The sequence below is a fragment of the Manis javanica genome, chromosome 4, assembly GCF_040802235.1.
Source record: "Manis javanica isolate MJ-LG chromosome 4, MJ_LKY, whole genome shotgun sequence".
Lineage (NCBI taxonomy): Eukaryota > Metazoa > Chordata > Mammalia > Pholidota > Manidae > Manis > Manis javanica.
The window spans coordinates 28102355-28123849 of NC_133159.1; the positions used below are offsets into that span (position 1 = coordinate 28102355).

The 21495-nt window shown below is 52.4% G+C and overlaps 1 protein-coding gene across 1 annotated transcript in view; it reads right to left on the bottom strand.

Moving 5' to 3' along the window:
* Positions 1-21495, bottom strand: part of GRIK3 (glutamate ionotropic receptor kainate type subunit 3) — a 213727-nt gene that overhangs the window by 24816 nt on the left and 167416 nt on the right. The window contains exons 10-11 of the mRNA XM_017666378.3: positions 15871-16074; positions 1866-2089 (exon numbers count right to left, since the gene is read on the bottom strand). Of these exons, the coding sequence (XP_017521867.1) occupies positions 1866-2089; positions 15871-16074 (428 nt within the window). The remainder of the gene's footprint in view (positions 1-1865; positions 2090-15870; positions 16075-21495) is intronic.

Sequence of the window (21495 nt, forward strand, 5' to 3'; positions counted from 1 at the left end):
AGAGCTGCTGGGCTGAGCAGTGGCTGCCCCTTCTGCCAGGTGCGTGCCCTCCAGTTTGCTCCATCCCTCCCACCCCCTGCTGCCTACCAGCCATCTGCCTCACTCCCTCCTGCTTCCTGCCTGGCCCCAGCGGGCCCCTGTTCTGACACTCTTGATTTAAAGTCAACAGGTCTTGGTTTGAAGTCCAACTTTTTGAGAAAAACTTTCTGACTTTGGGCAATGACTTAACCTCTCTGAGCCTCAGTTTCTGCTTCCATAAAGTGGGGATAATTATACCCGCCTCACAGGACTGTTGTAAGAATGTGACAGGATGGGTGTGAACCATGTTGCGCGAATGCTATACACAATGTGACAATCCTACTGTGATGATATGCACAGCTCCATGGCCAAGACCCTCATCTCCCTCCTCTCTCTGCAGGTGTCCTGTGTCATTCCAGCAGCTCCAGAAATTCCATCTCTTCCAGGAAGTCTCCCCAGCCTAAGCTTGGGAAGGGAGCTCCTACCCTCCTGGCCAGGAGGTAGGCAGGGCAGGCAGGCTGGGCTGCCAGCAGCTGATGAAAGGCCTGGGATTAGAGGGGGGATGGGACACACGTCAAAGGAGCAGAGCTGATGTTGGAAAAGCTCGAGCTGTGTGTGAGGGGGTGGGGAGCTGAGAGGCCAGCTGGAGCCGCTAAAATTATGGTGAGAGCAGTGGAGAGTGGCTCCTGACTTTCAAAGGCTTGTTAGACCATTAGAGACAAGAGGTGCAATGACGGCCTGTCGGCTGAGCCAAGCCGGCGGGCAGCACCAGGCCAGCTGCCAACAAAGGGCTTTGGAGGCAGGACAGCGTCATCTCTCACATCCTTCCCTTTGGTCTCTGTCTGGGTGGGAGGAGGGAGTGAAAGGGAGGGGCGGGAGGAAGGCTTTCAAAGAAGATTCAGGAGAAAAAAAGGCCAAAATACCAAGTCCTTGGATCTCAAATTGCCTCTCCAGAGACGTCTCTGTCTGCACCTTAGGAGGATTTAGAGAAGAGAACCCGGGCAGGGGCTGGGGGCTGCAGGCAGGAGGGAGGGGGCAGAGGGCAGAGGGCAGAGGGCCTGGGGCCCGGGAGCCACCAACTTGAGGCAGGGGCAGAGGACAAATGTCCAGGTGGCCAGCAATGTGGGTCACAAATAAGGTCCTTGGTGACCTAAGCTCAAATGTTGGATGTGTCACCCACTGCGAGGCTGGCTTTGGCCAGGGCTGAGCCTTTCTGAGCCTTAGATGTCATGCCTTCATGTGAGGCTGTGAAAATTAAACAAGATAATGGAGGAAAGTACTGAGCATGGGGCTTGGCAAACATTAGGTGCTCAGTAAACACTGAGCTAAACCTGTCCCCTAGTGACCTTCTCCTACCCTCTGCCAGCAGGGATGTGCTATGTCTACTCAAGTAAACAACCAAATGTACAAGGGTGTCACTAGCATGTGCTACAGACAGGCAGGTATGTACACGTGCCAAGTGTCTGCGTGTGGGCAGGTGTGTGAGTTTGTGGCACTGTTCTTCCTACTGTTGTGGATTGGATGGACACAGTCTATTTTCCAAGTTGTAAGCCACCTGCTAGGTCACCCAGTACACTTGTGGTGTTGTACTGGGTGCCTGGCCTAGGTGGTACAGCTCTGGGCAATGATTTAGCCTCTCCAAGTGTGCCCATAGAATCTGGGATAGAACTGAGTCATGGACACAGACCAGGGTATGGACTGGGGGATTTGCACTCAATGGGCCATGGAATTTTCCCTGAAGGATAATGCTTGGATCTGAGCCTCAGGGAGGGGGAGAGAGGCAGATACAGCAGGATGTGGGAACCCCCAATCCCAAGCCAGAGTTCCCACCAAGACATTGACCTTACCTGGCAATGACAAAGAGGACACAGCTGACGCCCAGGTAGGCAAGGAGCACATACATCCAGATGTCTGGGGACAAGGGGTTGAGGAAGGAGAAGACGCTGGGGTTGGTGCCGTTGGGCTTGCGGTACAGGATGCTCACACCGAGGGTCATGAAGGGCTTGGAGAAGTCGATGGCCTTCTCGCGGACATGGGTGATGGTCAGCGGGGCCACAGCCAGATCTGCCTTCTGCAAGAGACAGAAGGCAAACTATGAGTAAAACCTAAGACCAGGAGGGGACAGAACTGTTCTTCTTGGAGTAGGGGAGCCAAGGGAGAGAAGTTCCCACTTGAGTCTGCTGCCCATGTCCCAGATCACTTAACCACTCTTCAGTTCCAACATTTACTGACCTATCCTCTGGGCCAGGACCTGCCCAGGGTTTTGGGGCAACAATGATGAATTAGACTTAATCCATTTTCTCCAAGAGGAAGAGGACTCGAGGAAGAGGATGGGGGTATCAATATGCAGAGGATGGGACTTCAAGGATAAGTAGAACTCCAGCTCCAAAGCAACTCTGCAGGTGCCCCAGCCTAGAGGGTGCTGGAGACATACAGTCCTGATGTTGCTCACCCCAGCATTTCTCCTAATGGCAGCCCCAACAGATGATTATTAATACTTGGAACCAAAGGACTTGGTGAATCTTAGAACTTGGGAAAAACAGGAAAAGGAGCCTATTACAAAGAATAATCACACTGGAACCTTCCTTCTGTAAATTTCTGAATGTAAGAGTTGAATCTGCTTTGAAGGCAGAGGCAGAAGAAATGCTGCCACCCTAGCTCCCCGGAATACTCTGTTCGGGATGTGTACAAAAGAAAGGAACAGAAGGAGAGAGAACTATCAGGGAAGGTGCAGAGTGACTAATGCATATTTGCTCAAGACCTACTGTGCACCGGCCTGGATACGAGGGTGAGCAAGAATACCTGTGCTCATGGAGCTTCTGTGAGAGTGAGCCCCTGTTGAGGGCTGTGGAAGGATTCTGAGCGGGCTGGGAGTCAGGGTGGGACATCCTGGAAGGTCCTTTTCAGTCCTGAGGTTCTAGGATCCTCTGTAATGTTGGCATGATACAGGTGTAGTGGGCTTTCGATTCTAGAACTTGGCTTCCCCTAGCCATGTCCCTTCAAAGCACACTGCTTTGGGACACTCTGTTCTGACCCCAAAGACATCAGCACTTTTTAGAATGCATTTGGAACTAGTCTGTGGAAATGGCTTTTGGGGCTTGGAGTGGATTGTTAGGAAGAACCTCAAATCTTTCTTTGGCTTTTGATGTCAAGTTGGATGAATGTTAGTGAGGGGGCAACTAAGGTGTTTGTAGCCAATCTTGTTCTAGTGGAGGTGGTTAGGACTGGTAAGGAAGCCAACCACAGAACCATGAGCCCTCTTTCTTCCCCCCGACCATCTCAGAACCTCCAGAATCTCCCCACCCATTCTTCTGTTCTCTGGCTCTACCAGTGTCAGGAGGCAGGGGCATCTGTGGCATTCTGTGCCTATAGCAGCAAGACAACTAGTCAACCTGACCCTCTTCACAGGGACTTTTGATGTGTGTTCCCCCTTGGGATTCAGAAAGATGGGAGTTTTCTGCTTTGATTTTGGTTTAAGAAGGAAATACTACATTTCGTCACTGATTACAATTTCTCTGAAAAAGGCTTTATTTTGTCCAACTTCCCTTGAAAGAGTGAAACAGATGTCAAGCCTTTGCTGTTTCAGTTCATTACTCAGAATGAAAGGCCCAATCTTGGCAGGCTCTTCCCACTTGTGCAAGTTGTCTTGGGGATGATTCATAAAATCATAGGCTGTCAGAGCTGGACAGCAGACCTGCAGAAACATCTATTCCAACCCCATATTTCTTATGGAGGGAAACAGGTTCAGACGAGGCCCAGTGTCTTTGCTCTCATCTTTATAATAATCACATCCTTAAACGAACCAAACCTCTGACTTGTCTAGCACATTCATTGGTCTTACGGGTGACTTGTTGGTCCCTTCTGCCTCAGAGGACCTTTCCATACCTCTTCGACCAGGCAGGACAGCCTTTCCAGAACATTACTTCAAGAGTAGACTTGTGACCATGGGCCCACTTCTGGCAGCTTATCACTGATCAGCCCTCTCTGAGGACAGGGGTCCTCCCTGGGGAAAAGATCTGTTTGCTGAGCTCCAGCTTTTTATCTGTGTCTGGTGTCCCTGTTGGCACCTGCCTCTGTGAATTTCTAAGCATGATCTCCACCATATTCCCTATCTCTGTGCTCTGCTTCCTGCTTAGGATCCCCCAGGGCGCCCTGCTGCTCAGACTGTTTGACCTGCTATAGTTAAAATAGCAAGAACTGCTATCATTCACAGACGCTTCTCGTATGCCAGGCACTGCTAAGTGGGCTAAATGTACTGCCTTATATGATCCTCTCAGCAGACGCACGAGGCAGCAAACGTTGTCACCACATTCCAGATAATGCTACTGTGGCTCAGTAAGGCTAGGGGGCTTGTTCAAGGTGGTGAGTGGCTAAGCCAGGACTTGGATCCAGTTCACTGGACCTCAGACCCCAAAGTTTTGCCACTCTGCCACACAAGCCATGTGTAGTGGGCTGAACTGTGCCCACCACCAAATATATTTCAGTCCTAACCCCTGGTACCTGATTTAGCCTTATTTGGAAATAGGCATTTTCCCCGCCACCCCCGACCCCCCACCACCAATACACTACAATATTTCATTATGGCCACTGAGATTAAATAACATTGGAGAAATTCCCAGGGAGAGAATCTGGGTCTGTGCAAAGGGAGGACACACTCTCAGTGTGGGTACATTCACTTCCCCATGGATCTGTTTCTCCCTGGCTTCTGTTGAGCGCCCCTAAACTCAACAGTGTGCAAAACGGCTGTACCTGAGCATGCAGCACTGCTCCTGGCAGTATAGCGCTGTTCCCGAGCAGACAGTGGGCTGCCTCCCGGCATAAGCCTGATTTTATTCAGACTCTTTCCATTATAGTAGTTGCCTGATGTCTCCCTGCAACACTCCCCAAGTGGTTTAAAATTCCCACAATACCACTGCATACATATCCCAACAGCCAAAATAAAGGAAAATACTGATATTACCAAGTACTGACAAGGATGCAGAGCAACTGGATCTCTCATAGGTTGTTGGTGGGCATGGAAAATGGTGCAGCCACTTAGGTTACCGGTTATTATAAAAGGATAAAACTCAGGAGCAGCGAGCTAGAGGAGATGTTTAGGGCAAGGTTTGTGGAAAGGGGTGCAGGACTTCCATGCTCTCTGTCTCTCCATGTGTTCACCAACCTGGAAGCTCTGTGTCTTTGCAGAAGTAATCAAGTTAAGATGTGGTCATCCTGGATTAGGGTGAGCACTAAATCCAATGACTGGTATACTTATAAGAAGACAAGGGAACACAAAGTACACACAGAGAAGGCCATGCGATGACGGAGGCAGAGACTGGAGTGATGTGGCTTCAAGCCAAGGAATGTCAAGGATTGCTGGCTGCACCAGAAGCTAGGAGAGAGGCATGGAACAGATTCTATCTCAAAAGGGACCAACCCTATTGACACCTTGACTTCTGATTTCTGGCTTCCAAAACTGAGTGAGAAATAAATTTCTGTTGTCTTAAGCCACCTAGCTTGTGGTCATTTGTTGTGGAAGGCCTGGGATACTCCTACACCTGCCACTTAGGTCCCGGGCAGGATACGTGGAGCTCCTTCCACCTCCCGTGCCTGTCCCATTCTGATTTGCAGGCTTTATGGCTGGACCCATCCTGTTCTGTCCTGAGCCCAGGCTGCATTCCCAGAGATCTGACACTAGCTCCTAACCATGGCTGTCCCTGGGCCTCCCCAGCATATACTTTGTATTGTCTGGTCAGGCTTGGGGGCCCTATGGCTGCAGGAACATGCTAACTCACCCCTGCTTCCCTCTAGATTCTCTGCTTCTGCTTCCATAGCTGCCCAAGAAAACCAGTCTCATTCTTGCTACACATGTAGGACTTGTCCCCGGGGCCCTGTCTGTTGGCTCTCTGCCCACATCTCTGGTATGATAACCATGGAATTCGCCTTCCCCTCTTTTCCCAAAGTGGTGTTTCTCCAGCTAGAGTATTTCTCCATTGTCAATGCTGCTTAATATATGTCAAGGCTTCCTTCTGCCCTTAGGATAAAAAGTTATGTGTTCTTCAAACCATTCATGATCTAGCTGGTGCTGCCTGATAGAAATTTCTGCAACAATGGAAATGTTCTATATCTGCACCGTTCAATATGGTATCCACTAGCCACCTGTGGCCATCAAGAATTGAAATATGGCTAGTGTAACTGCAGAACCGAACCGAATTTGTACTTGTATTTAATTAAATAAAATAATTATACTAATTTAAAAAATTGTTTCAATTAATTTAAACTTCAATTTTAACAACTCCATATGGCTGGTGGCTGCTGTGTTGGAAAGGGCAGATCTAGCCCTGCCTGCCTCTCCAGACTTACCTTGCATCACATCCCCCCCATTCTCCTCCTGCTGGCTTCCTTCAGACCCTCCAGTCTGTGCTCTCCCTACCTCAGAACCTTTGCATGTGGACTTTTCTTTACCTGGAACTTCTTCCTCCCCAAATTCGGTCTAGCTAATGCCTACTTCTCCTTCAGATCTCTGCTCAAACATCGTTTCCACAAAACTTGCAGATGGACTCAGGTTTCCCTGGCAAGCCCTCTCGTGGAACTGGGTATTTTTCCTGCTAGCGCTGATATTAGTTGTGATTTTAGAGGTATTTGCTAACTTCTCCCCATGGGACCACAAGCTCATGAGAGCAGGACCTGAGCCTCTGTCTTTCCACTGCTGTATGCTCCTCACCTACCACTGTGCCTGGCTCATAGCAGGCCCTCGGTAGAGATATGGGGCTGAATGAATGGGGATGTGGCTGCTGTAGAGGAACACCAGCAAGCATGTCCTCAGACCCTGTGTGCGTGGCAGCTGTGAGAGGGACAAAGCAATTCACACACGGTGTCTGCAGGTGACCCCCTAGCCTCCAAGCTTCAGAAAACGTACTGCTTCTTGAAAGGCTCCAGAAATAAACCTGAACACCAACAGCTTCTACAGCCCACACATCTGAATAGAGGGGAAATGAGAGCTAGTAAACGTATGAGTGTCAGCACACAGGCAGGTCAGCCTCTGACGCCTGTGGTTCACGCCCAGCTTCCTGAGCAGAGGGCGTCACTGCCCCACAGGGAGGACAAGGAGGACTGGTGCGCTTGGCCCTCCCTGGCCATGGAGAACTGCTGCACCGTGTCCCAGCAGGCTCTGAGCTGTGCCTCTGTACTGCAGGAAGGGGGGCGGTTCCTCCCTGTCTCAGAGGCCCTGGGGCCCGGGGATGCGCTCGCCACAGCTCCTTCTCCCATTTCCCACCCCGAGGAACTCTCTTTCCCCACCCACAGGGCTCCGAAGGTGGCATGAGCCCAGACAAGCACTGCCCTGGGAAGCCCAGGGAGCTGGGGGAGGGGAGCCCCTTCCTCCATAGGCCGTTGGGTCCTGCCTCCATGTCCCCAGAGCCCCCTGTAGTGCTCCTCAGTGTCCTTGTCATGGCTGAGTTTTTATTTGTAAGTCGTTGTCTGATATCTAGCTCTGCTGGTATGGAAGCCCTGGGAGGGCGGGGATTCCGCTTGTTCACTCACTGATGTATCTCGGGGATTAGCACAAAGCGTGGCACAAAGAAGGGGCTCAGTGAAGTTCTGTGGAAAGACTGAGCAACACAGTACCCCCAAGGGTCCTGCCAACCCTTATCTCAGCTTAATGGGCTGAGGTCTGGCCTCAGGTTCCCTGCTCTGCACCCCCATTCTCCCTGAAGCCACACCGACCCCTCCCAGTTAGCTTGGGTCCTGTGCCCCTGCCTGCCTCCCACCAGCCTCCCTCCAGAGAGTCTGGACCTGCTCCCTGTGCCAGGGACCTTAATGGGTCCCAGACTTATGGCCTATCAGTGGACCCTAGCATTCAGCGATAGCCTCACCTGTCTTCATGGCCCTCTTCTGGCAGGTCCTCGTGGTATCCTCGGTTCCACAGCACTCCCCTGCCACCACTGTGCCTGGCTTCCCTGGGGAGGGTCCTCCTTTTCAGTCCTTCTGTTTCCCTTACCCCAACCTGCCCAGCTCCATCCAGGACTCTGCCCAGTTGCCAGATGAGCTCCCAGCAGGCCTTGCTTTTAAGTGCCCTGGCCCAGTCTTGGGGAGGGGGCTTGGGTAGAGCCTTCCCTGGCTTTGCAAACAGGGTTTGGGTCCAATGCATACAGGCCCGAACCAAAGTCTGTTCCCTGATTGAGGGGAAGATAGGACACAGTGGGGTGATGGTGGTGTGTCTTTGAGACCAGACCTTCCCATCCCACCTGCCAACCTACCTGGAGGCTGGGAGACCACAGTGCCTAGCCTCATGGCCACAGCTGGTGCTGGAAGACATTGCCCAAGTCTGTGCCCTCCTGCACTTACCTCTCAAGTTCTACCTTCTGCTGTATACCAGGGAGTTGGAAATGACCCAGACCCTCTCCCTGTATTTCTCTGAATGCTGCTGGCCAAGGGGACAGGGAAGGAACTTCAGGAGCTACCCTCACCTCTTGAGAAAATCTCTAGGACTTTCCTCCAGGGTTTCCTGGGATGGATCAGCAGCAGCTCCCACTGGTTGCTGATCCACAGCACCTCTCAGCACAGGCCCCCACCTGGGAGCCAAGGGTATTTTACCCAGACACGTTCCTCTCTCAGAGCACCGACCCTGGCTAATGAGGCACATTTGTTCATACGTTCATAGATCATTGTTTGCTTCTCCCACTAGAATGTAAGCTCCTGAGGCTTGGGGAAGGGACCCTGCCTGTTTTGTTTGCTGCTCTATCCACAGCACCTGGCATGGGGCTTAACTTCATGAACAGAATGAATACATGGATAACACAACCAATGGGGGCACTAGATAGATTCACCTTTGGAGGTTTGGAAGAGGTCACCAGCAAGCACCCTCTCTGGGTCTGCTACACTGCAGTCTTCAGGGGGTACACCGAGTCTCAGGCGGGACCCACTGATGTCCCACCAGCCCACTACCACACAAACCATCAACACTGTGGCCACTGATGACCTCAGAGCAGCCCACATCTGTGTAAAGAGATGGGGACAGGTGCTAGGAAATCCCTATGTGTTCACGAAGGGGTCATGTACATGTGCTTCACACACAGGCCTCCTCAGCTGACAGATGCTTGACAGTGAGAAATGAAATAAGAGCCCTTCCCAGGTCTGGGAGAATGGCTGGATTCTGGAGTCCTGGCAGGGGTTGTCCTAAGTCTGTCTTTAGGACAGCTCACCAGTCGGTCTTAGCGGCACACTTTGGAGGATGCACCAAACCTCCATTCCCATCTCCAAACGAATCCTCTGTCCCCATTCTCTGTGTGTCCGTAAGGCTGGTGTCTGCCCAGGGCCTGCCCTGGCACGGTCCTGCCAAGATCCCAGGACTCCTCACAAGGGCAGAGACCTGAGCAACCTCAGCGCCCCCACCCAGGTAGTGCCCTCACCCTCTCCCTGCCCTGGATACCTCCTCATTTTCCAAGCTTCAGCTCTAGAGTCATTTTGACAAGGAAGCCTGTGCCACTTGCCCTTGGTTTAAACTTCCAAAGTTCCCTATACACACATACACCTTTGCAGCACAGACTGAAATTTTGCTGAAATTAACTCGGCTGATTCATGTTTGTTCCTGGGCGGGGAGTGGGGAAGGGCCATGTCTACCTTGGTTGCTCCCATGTCTCTGGTCACCGGCTGGCACATCACTGGTGCTTGGCCCAGAGCCTCTCATGCACCAGGTCAGACCTTCTGGCTCTACCCAACACCCTGCAGGCCCAGGCTGACAGCTCTTCCCCTCCTCCCGCCTGGGCACCTCTCATCCAGCCCCCACTGTGGCCCTACAACTTGCTGTGGAGGCTGCTGCAGGATCCTCACGGGCTCTCCTGTCTGCCACGCCAAACCCGGAAATGCATGGAAGTCAGGAGCCAGTGGATAAAACTGTTTCCCCTTTCTCATGCCCAGAGAGATGGTTCTGAGACACACCTAGTAAAGCAACTCAGGGATTAGTTGCACTCTGTGGTGACTGGATCAATAAGGCGTCCTTTTATTGGCTTCCCCTCCTTCCTGCTCCACTTCCCTGCTGCCCACTCTCTCCCTGGCATCACATCCCGTAACTGACAAGTAATGGCATCTAAGCCTCCAACCAGGTCCTGCCTCCAAGAGCCCTGGCTGTGACCGTGCTCCATAGAGTTTTGTGGAATGAATGAAGGATCGATGATTCTCAGTGGGAGGGTGGGGCAGTTGTTCGCGCTGACCTTTGTTTCCCTCTAATAACCTCTCCCCACCCTGAAGCTCTTGCTGCCTTGTGCCGTGTCCTCACTTTCTCTTGGTTGTCTGGACCCCAGCTTTCTGCCAGACTCTTTCCAGGTCTTTCCCTGGCTGATCTCTGTTTGCTGAGTCCTGGCAGCTGACAGTTCTGTGGTGAATCTCGACACGGCCCAGGTCTTTCCTGCCTCCTTCCCCTGCTTGCCTGGCCATCCTCAGGCAGGTAAGGTCAGTATCCTGAGCTTCCCCAGACTCCTCAGTCATTGCTCTGGGCAACCTGGCTGCCCTGAGAAGGGTCCACCTTTGCAGTCCTCATTTCCCCTCCCCTCAAATGCCCTGTCTCATCAGGATTCTGACCTGCCCCAGGTGAGGTCCCAGCATGCCTTGCTTCAAAATACACCGGCCAGCCTGAAGGAGGTGGCTTGGCAGAGCCTTTCCTGGCCACACAAACAGGGGCTTGGGGCCCCTCCTAACACCAATGCGTGCAGGTCAGAACTAAGATCGGCTTCCTGGTTGGAAGGTGGGGGACACAGCGGATAATGGGGTCACGGTCTCTATACCAGACCTACTGGCACCTTTTGGATGGGAAGCTCAGTGGTCATGGCCCCACAACCACACCTCTGGGGAAGGTGTGCAAGTCCATGTGCTCATTCACACACTCTCATTCATCCGTGCTTGCTCTGGCATGCACCATTCACATGCCAGCTGCTTATGCAGCAGCCAAGAGCAGCCCATTAGGCACTCACTGTCTGCAAGAAGAGTCAGGTGGGGAGAGCGGGCACTTGGAGCTGTTCCATCCTCCTGCTCTGCACTCAGTATGGGGGTGGGGTGGCTGGGGGCAAGGGGACATCTGGGCAGTGCTATTTCTCTCACAGGGGCTGCATGCATGCCAGAGTTACCCATGGCCACTCCTTGTCTCCTTCTTTTCCTGCACTGTATCTTGGTCCAACCCCATCCATGAGCCAGGGAAACCTCCTTCCTTACATAGACAGTGAGATGAAACAATTTAGAGATGAAAGAACTAATGGCTTCCTGTGGCCTGGAGGGCATTTACGCTTAAGGTCAGGTTCCTGCTCCCTCTCACATCTCACATCTGATTCTAGGGCCTGGGAGAGCAGCTAGGACAGGATTCCGGGTCTCTGAGAACACAGTTTGCAGGAGGCCAGGCTAGAACTCTGACCCTGTGTCCCCAGATCACACTCGTGCCAACTTGTGGATGCTACTCAGTCCTCATGTCCCTTGACCTCCCTGCCTGCCACTGGTGACCCTGGGTCCACACCTTTCAGTAGCTCTCCTCTGGCCTCCATCACCCAGGCCCCATGGTTCTCCTCCTTCCTCTCTGGCCCTGCCCACTCAGATGTCTTAGGGAGGCCTCCTTTTTGTCTCCTCCTGACCCTTCTGTCTACAGGTTGCCGCATCCTCATCTCTTCTCCCCCTGCAGTCCCCGCCGTTGTCTGTCTCCCAAGGCTCCCCCTGCGGCTGTGCCAATGGCTCCCAAATCTCAGCCTCCAGCCCTGCTCTGAGTGCCCAGCCACCAGCCACCTACTGGGACCCCAGCTCCAACATGACCTCAGTACCCTCCCAAATCCTCTACTTTCCCCAGAGGCTCTTTATCTGGGGATGACACCACTACCTTCCCCGTTGTTCAACCTGGAATTCCACACCTGGTCCTGATTCCCTGATTCCTCTCTTTCCCCACCTCCCTCATCCAACCAATCGCAGATCTCATCAAGTCTACCTTCTTGTCTCCATTCTGTGCTATCCATTCCGTCCTCCCACTCTGAGGCCACGTGCTCTCCTTCACCCAGGTCCCAGCGATGGCCTCCAGACTGGCTCCACTTTAGCCCAGTGTACAGAGATTTTCCTCAAGCACCAGGTTGGTTTCTTCCCTGTTCTTTCAGCTGTGCCCTACAGCTCTCAGGGTTCAAATTAAATTCCTCAGTGTGGGCCCAAGGCTCTTCAAGACTTGGCTCTGGCCCTCTTCTCCAACAGCAGCCTCTCCTTTTGGATTCCAGTTTTCCATACTTGGGGCTCTGCCTCCATGCTCCCCTGCAGGATTCTGGGCATCTGGTGCCAGGACAGGAACTCTGGATGGCAGGTGCTGGGAAAGGCCAATGCCCCAGTAAACTAGTGGGTGGTGTCTTGGTGTATGCCTCAGTTCCCTGTGAGTCTGAACAATGTAAGTCAGCTCTCTGAGGGTCCTATTGGATTCAGAGGGGCAAAGTTTAGATTCCAGATCACCAGCCCCTAGTAGGACCATGGCTGTGGAACCAGCTCTCCCACTGCCAGCATGTTCATCCATGTATGTACTTCAGACATGAGGGCTGCCTTGGAGGGAATGGTGATGGGCAGGACGGTTCCTGGGTGCTGAGCATCTCTGGGTACCAGGCACCCTGCTATTCTTTTTTGTGCTGTATTTCATTAAATATTCCCAAGAACCCTGGGCAGAAGACTTTTTTATTATTGCCATTTCACAGATGTGGAAATGGAGGCCTGTCAGCTAAAATGTGCTAGACCTGGAATTTGAACTCATCTCTATTGGATTCCAAAGTCATTAGAACACCTGGGAGTAATTTAAGGCATAGGTGTGAGTAGAAGGCTTCTAAGAGGGGGAATGACAGAAAGCAGGCAGTTAAACTGGAGAGAGTGCCAGTCTGGGAGGAAGAGGGGGTGATGCCACGTTTGTTGCTCCCACAGTTGGAGGTGACTTAGGGGAAGCTGAGAGCATCAGCAGGAGGGGGACATTACTCTCAGGTGCCCCCTTTTCCTCCATTACCCTGGCTCCTTGGAAGGCTGTGTGGCATGGGACACAAGTGCCCCATGAGAGGTGAACAGTGTCAGGGAAGGACTTCTTAAGTCCTGCTAGTCAGAGGTTCCATCCAGGGCCTCCAAATGGGCCTCAGGGGGCAGATTCTTGCAAAGACGGGCATTCATCATTTTTACATCTACGTTCAGATCCCTAATAAGGAAGTAATAATATTGCCAAGCCTTTACCATGCTTTCTATGAGCTAGTGAGAAGACTAATTATCTGACGACACTAATAAATGGTTATGATGTTATTAAAAAATGGCACCAAGCTAGGATTAATAGGCTCATCAATTGCAGAGAATCGGGTTTAACAAGGTCCTCTGCATGTCCCGTCCGGGCCCGTGGCCTTGATGGATACTGGGCTGTACAGACGCTGTGGATGAGGCCCCCTCATTTTCCCAGCTGAGGGTCAGTTTAGGAAGATCTGGCCGCTGAGTCTTTTTGATCTAACCCCTTGCAGATGGCTCTTCAAAGCTCTCCAAACGCTGCAGATGCCGTGGGTAGAATCCGCCTGCTCCCTTCCTCACGTGGCCTCTGCTCTCCATGTGATCCCCTCTTCCTCTCAGCCCAGCTCGCCTCTGCAGATGACAGGCTCAGAACCCACTGGGAGCCCCCCACTTCTGAGCTCCACTCACAAAGCATGGGGGGAGCCGATAAATGGAGATGCCTCTGGGGCCTGCTGACTAATTTCCATAATGATTACAGTTATTACTAATAAGATGACAACACCACTCCCTTCCATTTATAGTGAGTCCCACAATCTAGGAACTGCTTTCCCACTAGTTGTCTCCTCTGAGCACCCAACAAACTGGGAAGAACGTGGGGCGGGATTATTTTTCTCCTGTGAGTTAGGAAACAGGAGCTCGGGGAGATAAACGGAATTCCTGAAGCCCCCTTCCCAGCCTCAAAGGAATAACCATAATGATGAAAATAAAAACAGTAAATGCAAGTATTGATATGGTGCCAATGATGTAATGCACAATGTGAATGTACTTAGTCCTCACGGCAGCCTATAGGGTAGGTGCTATTATTATCATCCATGTTTTACAGATGAGGAAACTGAGGCACAGGACAACAAGCTCATCTACGAGCATGCAGTTAGTAAGTGGAAGAGCGCGAATCAAGCCAGCCTGAGTTCATGCTCTTTACCATTAGCCTCTCCTGCGAACTTTCCATGGGAGCTGGATTTCCTGGGGCTTAAGAAATGACTCCGTTGGTTAGGCTCTGCTTGGGCCTTCCCGCTCTGAGCCCCAGCCTCCTCCCTGCCAGTCTCCAAGGTCTCGGGATGGCAGCTCTCCTAGCACTGGGGCAGAGGGCTAACAGAAGGCCCTGATGCTGCCTGCCTCCACCCAGGGAGGCAAAGTGATACCAGTCTCTTAGACTAGTACTTTTCAGGTTGCAAAGACCAGCTGCGTGAACCTACCTCTGCCCTGGGTTCTGGGATCCGGATGGCTCTTTATGAGCACAGGTCAGAAGCAGAGATCCTCTAAAGGCTCCACCACCCAGGTCCCTTGCTTACTAGCTGGGGGCCTTTACCTCCCTCTGCCTCAGTTTCCTTGTCTGTAAAATGGGTAGTAATAACAGTACCTACCTGACTAGGATGTTATAAGGATAAAGGAAAGAGAGGATATGAGGGGGTCATGTATACAGCAGGCCCTTTTCCTGAGTAGCTGGTCTTTGATAGAAAATGCTTCTTGAAAGTTGAGGGCCCTGAGCAGGAAGGCAGGTAATGTTTACTGTGTGCTAGGTGAGCCTGTACAAATGGCTGGCTTCTCATTTAATTCCTGCAGCAACTGCAGGAACTGTAGTAGTTGCCAATTACTCCTATTTTAGAAGTGAAGAAATTAAGGTTCAGTAAAGTTGATGAATTTATGCACATCTACTAGGCAGTAAAGCTGGACTTGAGCTCAGTGCTGTCGGGCTGCAGCCTGGGCTCCTAATGTCAGCGATGTGTGTACTCCCTGAGTCTAATAAGCCTCCCCCTTATGAGGGCTTGGTGTGGGCTGCGCCCTGCCCCTAGTGCTTCCTGTCCAGTGTCACAGTAATTCTATGAGGAAGGAGGACTTCACACCCACTAGACAATAATAAAATCACTTAGAGAGGTCTGGTGACATGCCACTCACATGGCTAATGAATGAGTAACCAGAACTTGAACCCAGGGCCTCCGGGATCCCCACTGCTGTGGTGTCCCTTCTAAACTGTAGTTTCTGCCTGTCGTCGTCTCAGTGTCCCACAAACCCCAGGCCCCTCCTTCTCCCCAAAGCTCTGCCTGCCTGCTTTGACTTTTTGTTCCCCTGGGTCCTCTCCCCACCTCTGGCAGAGTATGAGTTGGCCTCCTTAGAACCCCCGGCTGAGCCTTGCTCATCCCTCCGTCCCAGCCCTCAGCCCCCTGGACTGCCTGTCTCCTCACAGACCCAAAGGTACCCGAGGTAAGTAATGACACATCCGTTTGTGTGATCTGAGTTTGGAGAAGTGTTCTGTGCTGGCACCTCGCCCACATGGTGGGGGTGTCCTCTGGTAGCTCTTCAAGGAGTAGAAGGCAGTGATGAACTGAGGGATCCCTCCAGAGTGAGCCCATCAAAGACACCCATGGGAATGGCTCTGAGTCAGATGGGGGCCAGTGCATGTGTGCGTGTACGGAGGGGAGAGTCTGGGAGTCGGGGAGCATGAGCAACGCAGGCCTGTGGGAGCTGGTCCCTCACCCACCAAGGTCACAACCTTCGTCTCCATCTCCCCTGCCCCCAGGGCCCGCACTGCCAGGATGCTCCACCCTGATGCCCATGCAGGTCTGTGCCAAGCTTCCCATGGAGTGCTCAGCCCCCCAGTGCTCCTGCCCCACTCACATGGTCGATGAGCTCCTTGATCATGCCATTCCACTGGCCCTTGTCGTCCTGTGCCCCGTACTTCCCGTCCTCTACCAGCCTGATCTCATAGGAGAAGCCCAGGATGTGGGCCAGCTCCTTGAGCAGGTCGATGCAGTAGCCCTCAAACCGGTCGTTCCCAAACAGGGTCCTGTCGGACTTCCGGAACATGACAAAGGGCTCCTCCTGCAGGGACAGATGGGACAGGGGCTGACACAGGCTGGGTGGGTCAGGGAGGCCTGCTGGAGAGCTTGGACTGGAACCTCTGCTCATGTGTTTAAGAAAACCTGTGGGGTGGCTTAGAAGGATGGCCTGCTAAGCCAGGAGAAGGGAAGGCTCTTTTCCTGAGATCCAGCTTTGTGCCTCACAAATGGCCACCCACTGGCAGTCCCTGGAATGAGGTGGGGGCTCAGGAGGTATTTATCGATTAACTGTCCAATGATCACAGAGCTAGTAAGTGGTGGCACAGGCATTTGAACTCAAAGACTGATTCTGAAGCCCATGCTCTCTCTGCTGAACCATCAACACAGGCCGGTGGTTCTCAAAGTGTGGCCCCCGGACTGGCAGCATTGGCAATACTTGTCAGAAATGCACATTCTCTGACCCAGCCCAGACCACTGAACCAGAAACTCTGGGCTAGAGCCCAGCAGTCTATGTTCAAAGACCTCCAGGGGATTCTGATGTCTGCTCAAGTGTGAGGACAGTGCTGCGCAAGGCCCTTCTTGAGGGTCTTCCCTGACTTGTTCCCCTGGCTCCTGGGTGAAAGATCTACACACTCCCTAACACTTCACCTCTCTTTCTAAGGAGTTCAGGCCCCAGCGCCAGGATCTGCCAGGTGACTGACTCCTGTTCACCACAAAGCTTACATGTGTATGTGGATGTGCCCGGCACTAGCATAGGATAAGACGGTGCCTCTGGAGGGCCTGGCATGGAGCCCCGCAGAGCAGGAGTGCTCAGTAGACAGTACCTGGTATTGCCTAAATTAGGTTTAACCTAAATTTCAACCTTCTCAGGAGGGAATACTAATAATCCCAAATTATAGATACAGAAAGTGAATTCACCAGGACAAGGTGTGCGAGCTCACCCAGCTGGCACAGAGAGAGGATCTGGACTCAGGGTGGGGTAGCCCCAGAGCACAAGCTCTTAACCACCTCACTGTGTTGAGGCTCTGAGTGGCAGGGGGTCCCCAGAAGGTAGCTTGTGGGGCCAAGGAACAGGTGACAGGTGTCACCAACCAGGTGATGCGGAGCCAGTGAAGGGCTTTGCGCAGGGCACAACTCTGATTTCTCACTTAGAAATAACCCTGACAACCTGCAAAGAACTGGGAAACGAGGGAGGAAAACATTGGAAAGTAGTCATTGACCCCAGATGTAAACCTTTCTCACAGGCTGTTTGATTTAAGCCTCATTAGCTTGCAAGATAGGTGACATTATCTGCATTTGGTAGATGTGGAAACTGAGGCTCAGAGAGAGTCAGTAAGTTGCCCAAGGGCACGCAGAGTTGAGCTACAGTCTTGATGGAGTCCAGTTCCCGTCCTTCCTGCCTGTAGCTCCTTGGCCTCTTTCTGGGCCTTAACCTTCCCCAAAGCCACCTTGGCACCCCGGTGTCAGAATGCCTTAGGCTTTGAAGGGCTGAGTGGTAAACATAAGCTGGCAGAATGCGTGTGTACTAGGTCTCACGTCCCCATGCCCACAAGGAAGGTGTGCACCTGCTTTCTGAGAACTCTCCTTCTCTCAGCCAGGGCAGCTATTCCTTTGACCTTGTGGGCCCCTGGAGGAGTGTGAGCAATGGAAGGCCCCAGCAAAGACCTTTGTCAGAGGCCCTTGGGATCAGAAACTGACTGGCAGCTGCTTGCCAGGCTCCTGCTATGGCAGGCAGGCTTGAGTCTCTGGCCCTGGTTCCTCAGTAATGCTACAGTTCAAAATCCCTTCCCACCCCAGGGCCGATTTATTCTAGATTTTCAACAGTCCTTTGGGATGCTGCAGAGAAAGGGCTGGGAGTGTGAATCCCCAAGTGGTTGCCACCTCTCCAGGAATTCTGAGCAAACCACTTCTCAGTCTAACTGGGTGGAAAGCAGTATTCTTTGGCTAGACTCCATGCTAGCCAAATCTTGTGTTTCCTACTCCCATCCTCTAACCAAGTAGACAGCCCACAAGGTTGGAGGAAAGGGTCCAGGTGGGCTGCGGGAGGTGCTGGGGTCACCTTGAGGGAAGGAAGGTTTGGCTAATGTATACACTGCCTTTATGCAGATTCGTCTCTGGGAAGGTGGTGTCCCCTGGCACAGGGTCTGGTGAGCAGAGTCTGGGTGGGGTTTCAGTCCCAGCCCATCTTTTTGGCTGCACTGTTTTGTGCAGTGCACGAACTGCACCACTGCACCTGCTGGTCCTGATGTTAGCTCAAGGGAAGAATTGGAGAGAAGGTACCATCTTTCCTAGCAGAAGCACTAATCACACATAGATTCCTGGGAGAGATCTACCTCCTTCCAAAACATAGGGATAATAACAGAACCTACCTTATAGAGTTATTGTGAGGATTAAATGACTCAGTCTATGAAAAACAATTAGAACAGTACCTGACAAAGGTAAGCTGTCAATATTATTAATTTTTTAATTCTTAGTTTTACTAATATCATTATCATATTTTTCCTATGTCCTGGGTGGCCTGTTGCTGCAGTGACCTTTCCAGTCTACAGACCAGGTCCAATGTCACCAGAGGTTAAAAAGCATAGTGGCAGCAGAAAACCATTTCCGGAAAGGTCCCTGAGACAGCTCATTTCCTGACCCTCTCTCCACCTCCCTCCCTGGCCCTATCCACTAAAATTAGCACTTCATTTGTGAAGCCACCACAGGCCCAGAATCTATACATCTCCATATAAATATGCTGCCTTCGGAGCAGCTGTAAAATGCCATTAATTTTGGGAAGTGCTTTGCGGATGGCATACATATTTAACAGCCAAAGCCCAGAGCATTAAAATGGTGCTCGCCTTAGTAATGTGTCTCTAGACCTGCAACATTTCCTAGGGGGTAATTCTGAACTCCGCCAACTACTTATTCATGGACTATTTCACAATTTATTACTGGAAATGTCCAGACAGCCAATTCACAAGCTCTCTTGGCTGCTAATCGATTGCTCAGTGAAGGTGCCCTCAATTTCATAACTTCACGCTCTCCTATTGCTCTGGGAGAAGAGCCGTAGGAACAGGAGTAATATTTCTTTTCAACAAGTCACAGGAAACAGGGGTCCAGAAAAATAACCTTTTCTGACTTTTCGTTGCCAGAGCTCTTAGTCTAGTTTCTCTCCGCTTACTTGTACCTACACGAAAGCCAGGCTTTATGCTAAGCCTCTCCTAGCAACAGGCCCTGTGGAGTCAGAAGAGGGGCTTTGGGGGGAAGGATCCAAGGGTTAGCTGCTCAACAGCGGTGTTTCCAAGCCCCCTCTGACTTAGGCAGTATCAGCACACATCCACGCGTGCACGCACATGTATACACAATGGCACTGGCACTAATGCACCACATTCTCGACATTCTGTTTGCCTAACCCTGTGCGGACACAGAGGGCAATGGCCCCAGATTCAAGGCCTTGGCTTGTGCTAGAGAACCAGGACAGAGCATCCGGAGTCCCGCCCACCTAGCAGGTGGGGCCTGGGATGCTCTCCCAGCCCACATCCTGGCCCCCACTTTGCTCTCCCTCTCCTGCTGCTGGTGCCATGGGTCCGCCTGCCTGGCAGATGAGTCTATGTGAGTCACGATATGCATGGGGCACAAAAACATCCACTGGCACGTATCTAGACACCCGTGTGCCACGGGTCCCACCCCCACCCCCACATACCCACATGCATGCCGACACTGCCGCTCGCTTCAGCAGCCAAAAGAACACTGCACCTTCAAAAGCAGGGCCCCAAGGAGTGAGTCGGGTGTGTTTTCTCAGTGTGTGTGCTGAGGTTTAGATGGATGAATTTTTCATGAGCTCACAGAAGAGTGGAACCAGAACAGAGGCTGGGCCTGGGCAGAGAGGGGCTGAGGGAGGGCAGGCTTCCAGGCTCCTGCTGCTGCTTTTCAGCCCCAGGAGTGGGAAGGCCAGCTGTAGTTCTGAGGGGCCAGAGAGGGTGGGGTCAATGCTCTGTCCATCTGTGTGTCCAGGGTAAGGTGCCCTTAGCCCCTAACTCTGGGGCTCAGGAGAGGGGGGAAGAGGAGGTGGGCTGGGGGGGCTGCCCACATGGAGCTGCTGCCCTCTACCCCCTCCAGAGTCTGGGAAAAAGAAAGGAGGAGAAACCCTCTGGTCAGGGGTCCAGCCCTAATCTCTAGAGGCAAAGCAGTTGAATGCTCCTGTGCTGTGCCCTGGTACCTGCCTGTCACTCAAAGTGCTGTTGCCCTGACAACACACTCTCTGACCCGCAGGCCACCCCCCCCCCCCCCCCCCCCCCCGCCCCGCAACCCCCCCCTCCCCCGCTCCCAGTGCTCTCAGCAGGAGGTGCTGGCCCTACTTTCAGGCTGCCAGGCACGGGCTGGGTTTTCAGCCAGAGCAGCTGGGGCTGGGCCAGGCTGGGCCACTCCCCACAACTGGTGCTGCTGTCCCAAAGAGCCCAAGCCTGACAGCAACCCAGGGCTCTGGGGCATGCAGACCATGCTGAGACATGGGGGCACACTCTTCAGAGGATCTGGAGAGGCTCTAGATTTTTAGGCAGCCCTAGGCCAGTCCTTGCATGGACGTAGGCATCTCTCTCAGGAGACTCTGAGGACATTTTCAGCTGGACAGAGAGAATTTCTTGGAGACCAGTGCAAATGCTGTTTGTCACATCCTCTGTCCCCATCAGGGATGCTCCAGAGGTCATTTCCTCCATTCCTCTGCCTCCAGGATGGACTTGGGTTCTCTTGCTGACCCATAGGGAGAAGCAGACCTGACCCTCCATGATCTCTAGGCAGTGGGGCTGGGAAAGCTAAATCATGGGTCACTGCAGACCATGTGAGTATCTAATGCTGCGTGATGGGGTTAAGATGGTCAGGGGACATTTGCTTCAAGTGGTTTGGCAGCTGTGTCAGAGGTCATGGCAGCAGGCTCCAGGGACAGGGAATTACCATGATACAGGGCCAGGAGCTCAGACCTTGGCTGCAGAAGGGGATGAGGATGGGTGGGACCAGGAGTTTTATGGGTCAGTAGGAGACTGGAGCTCTGAGGGACTCTGAGGTTGAGGTTGCAAACCCGGATGCCTTCAGGGGCCAATCCAGAAACAACTGTGTAAGAGGCAGCCCAGTGTAAGCCAAGGGAGTGGTGGGGTTTGTGGTGCCAGGGAATGTCTTCTGGGTCTGAAAGGCATTCAGATGCAAGGTCAGAGTTTATGACACAGCCTGTGCTAGGGATAACCTTGATGGCCATGGTTAGGGGGCAGTTTTCAGTGAAGCTCAGGATTTGCTTGTGGACAGAAGCAGACGTTTCCTTTAGAATTCCCATTCTGCATAGTGTATTAAGCCTCAGCTTACTGGGGTCTGGATTTGTGATCAATAATAATAATAACAACAAAGGCAGGTGTTGCTTAGCACGTGCTCTGTGCTATTTATATTAATCATTCATCTTCTCAACTCTATGAAGTAGGAACAATTACTTTCACCT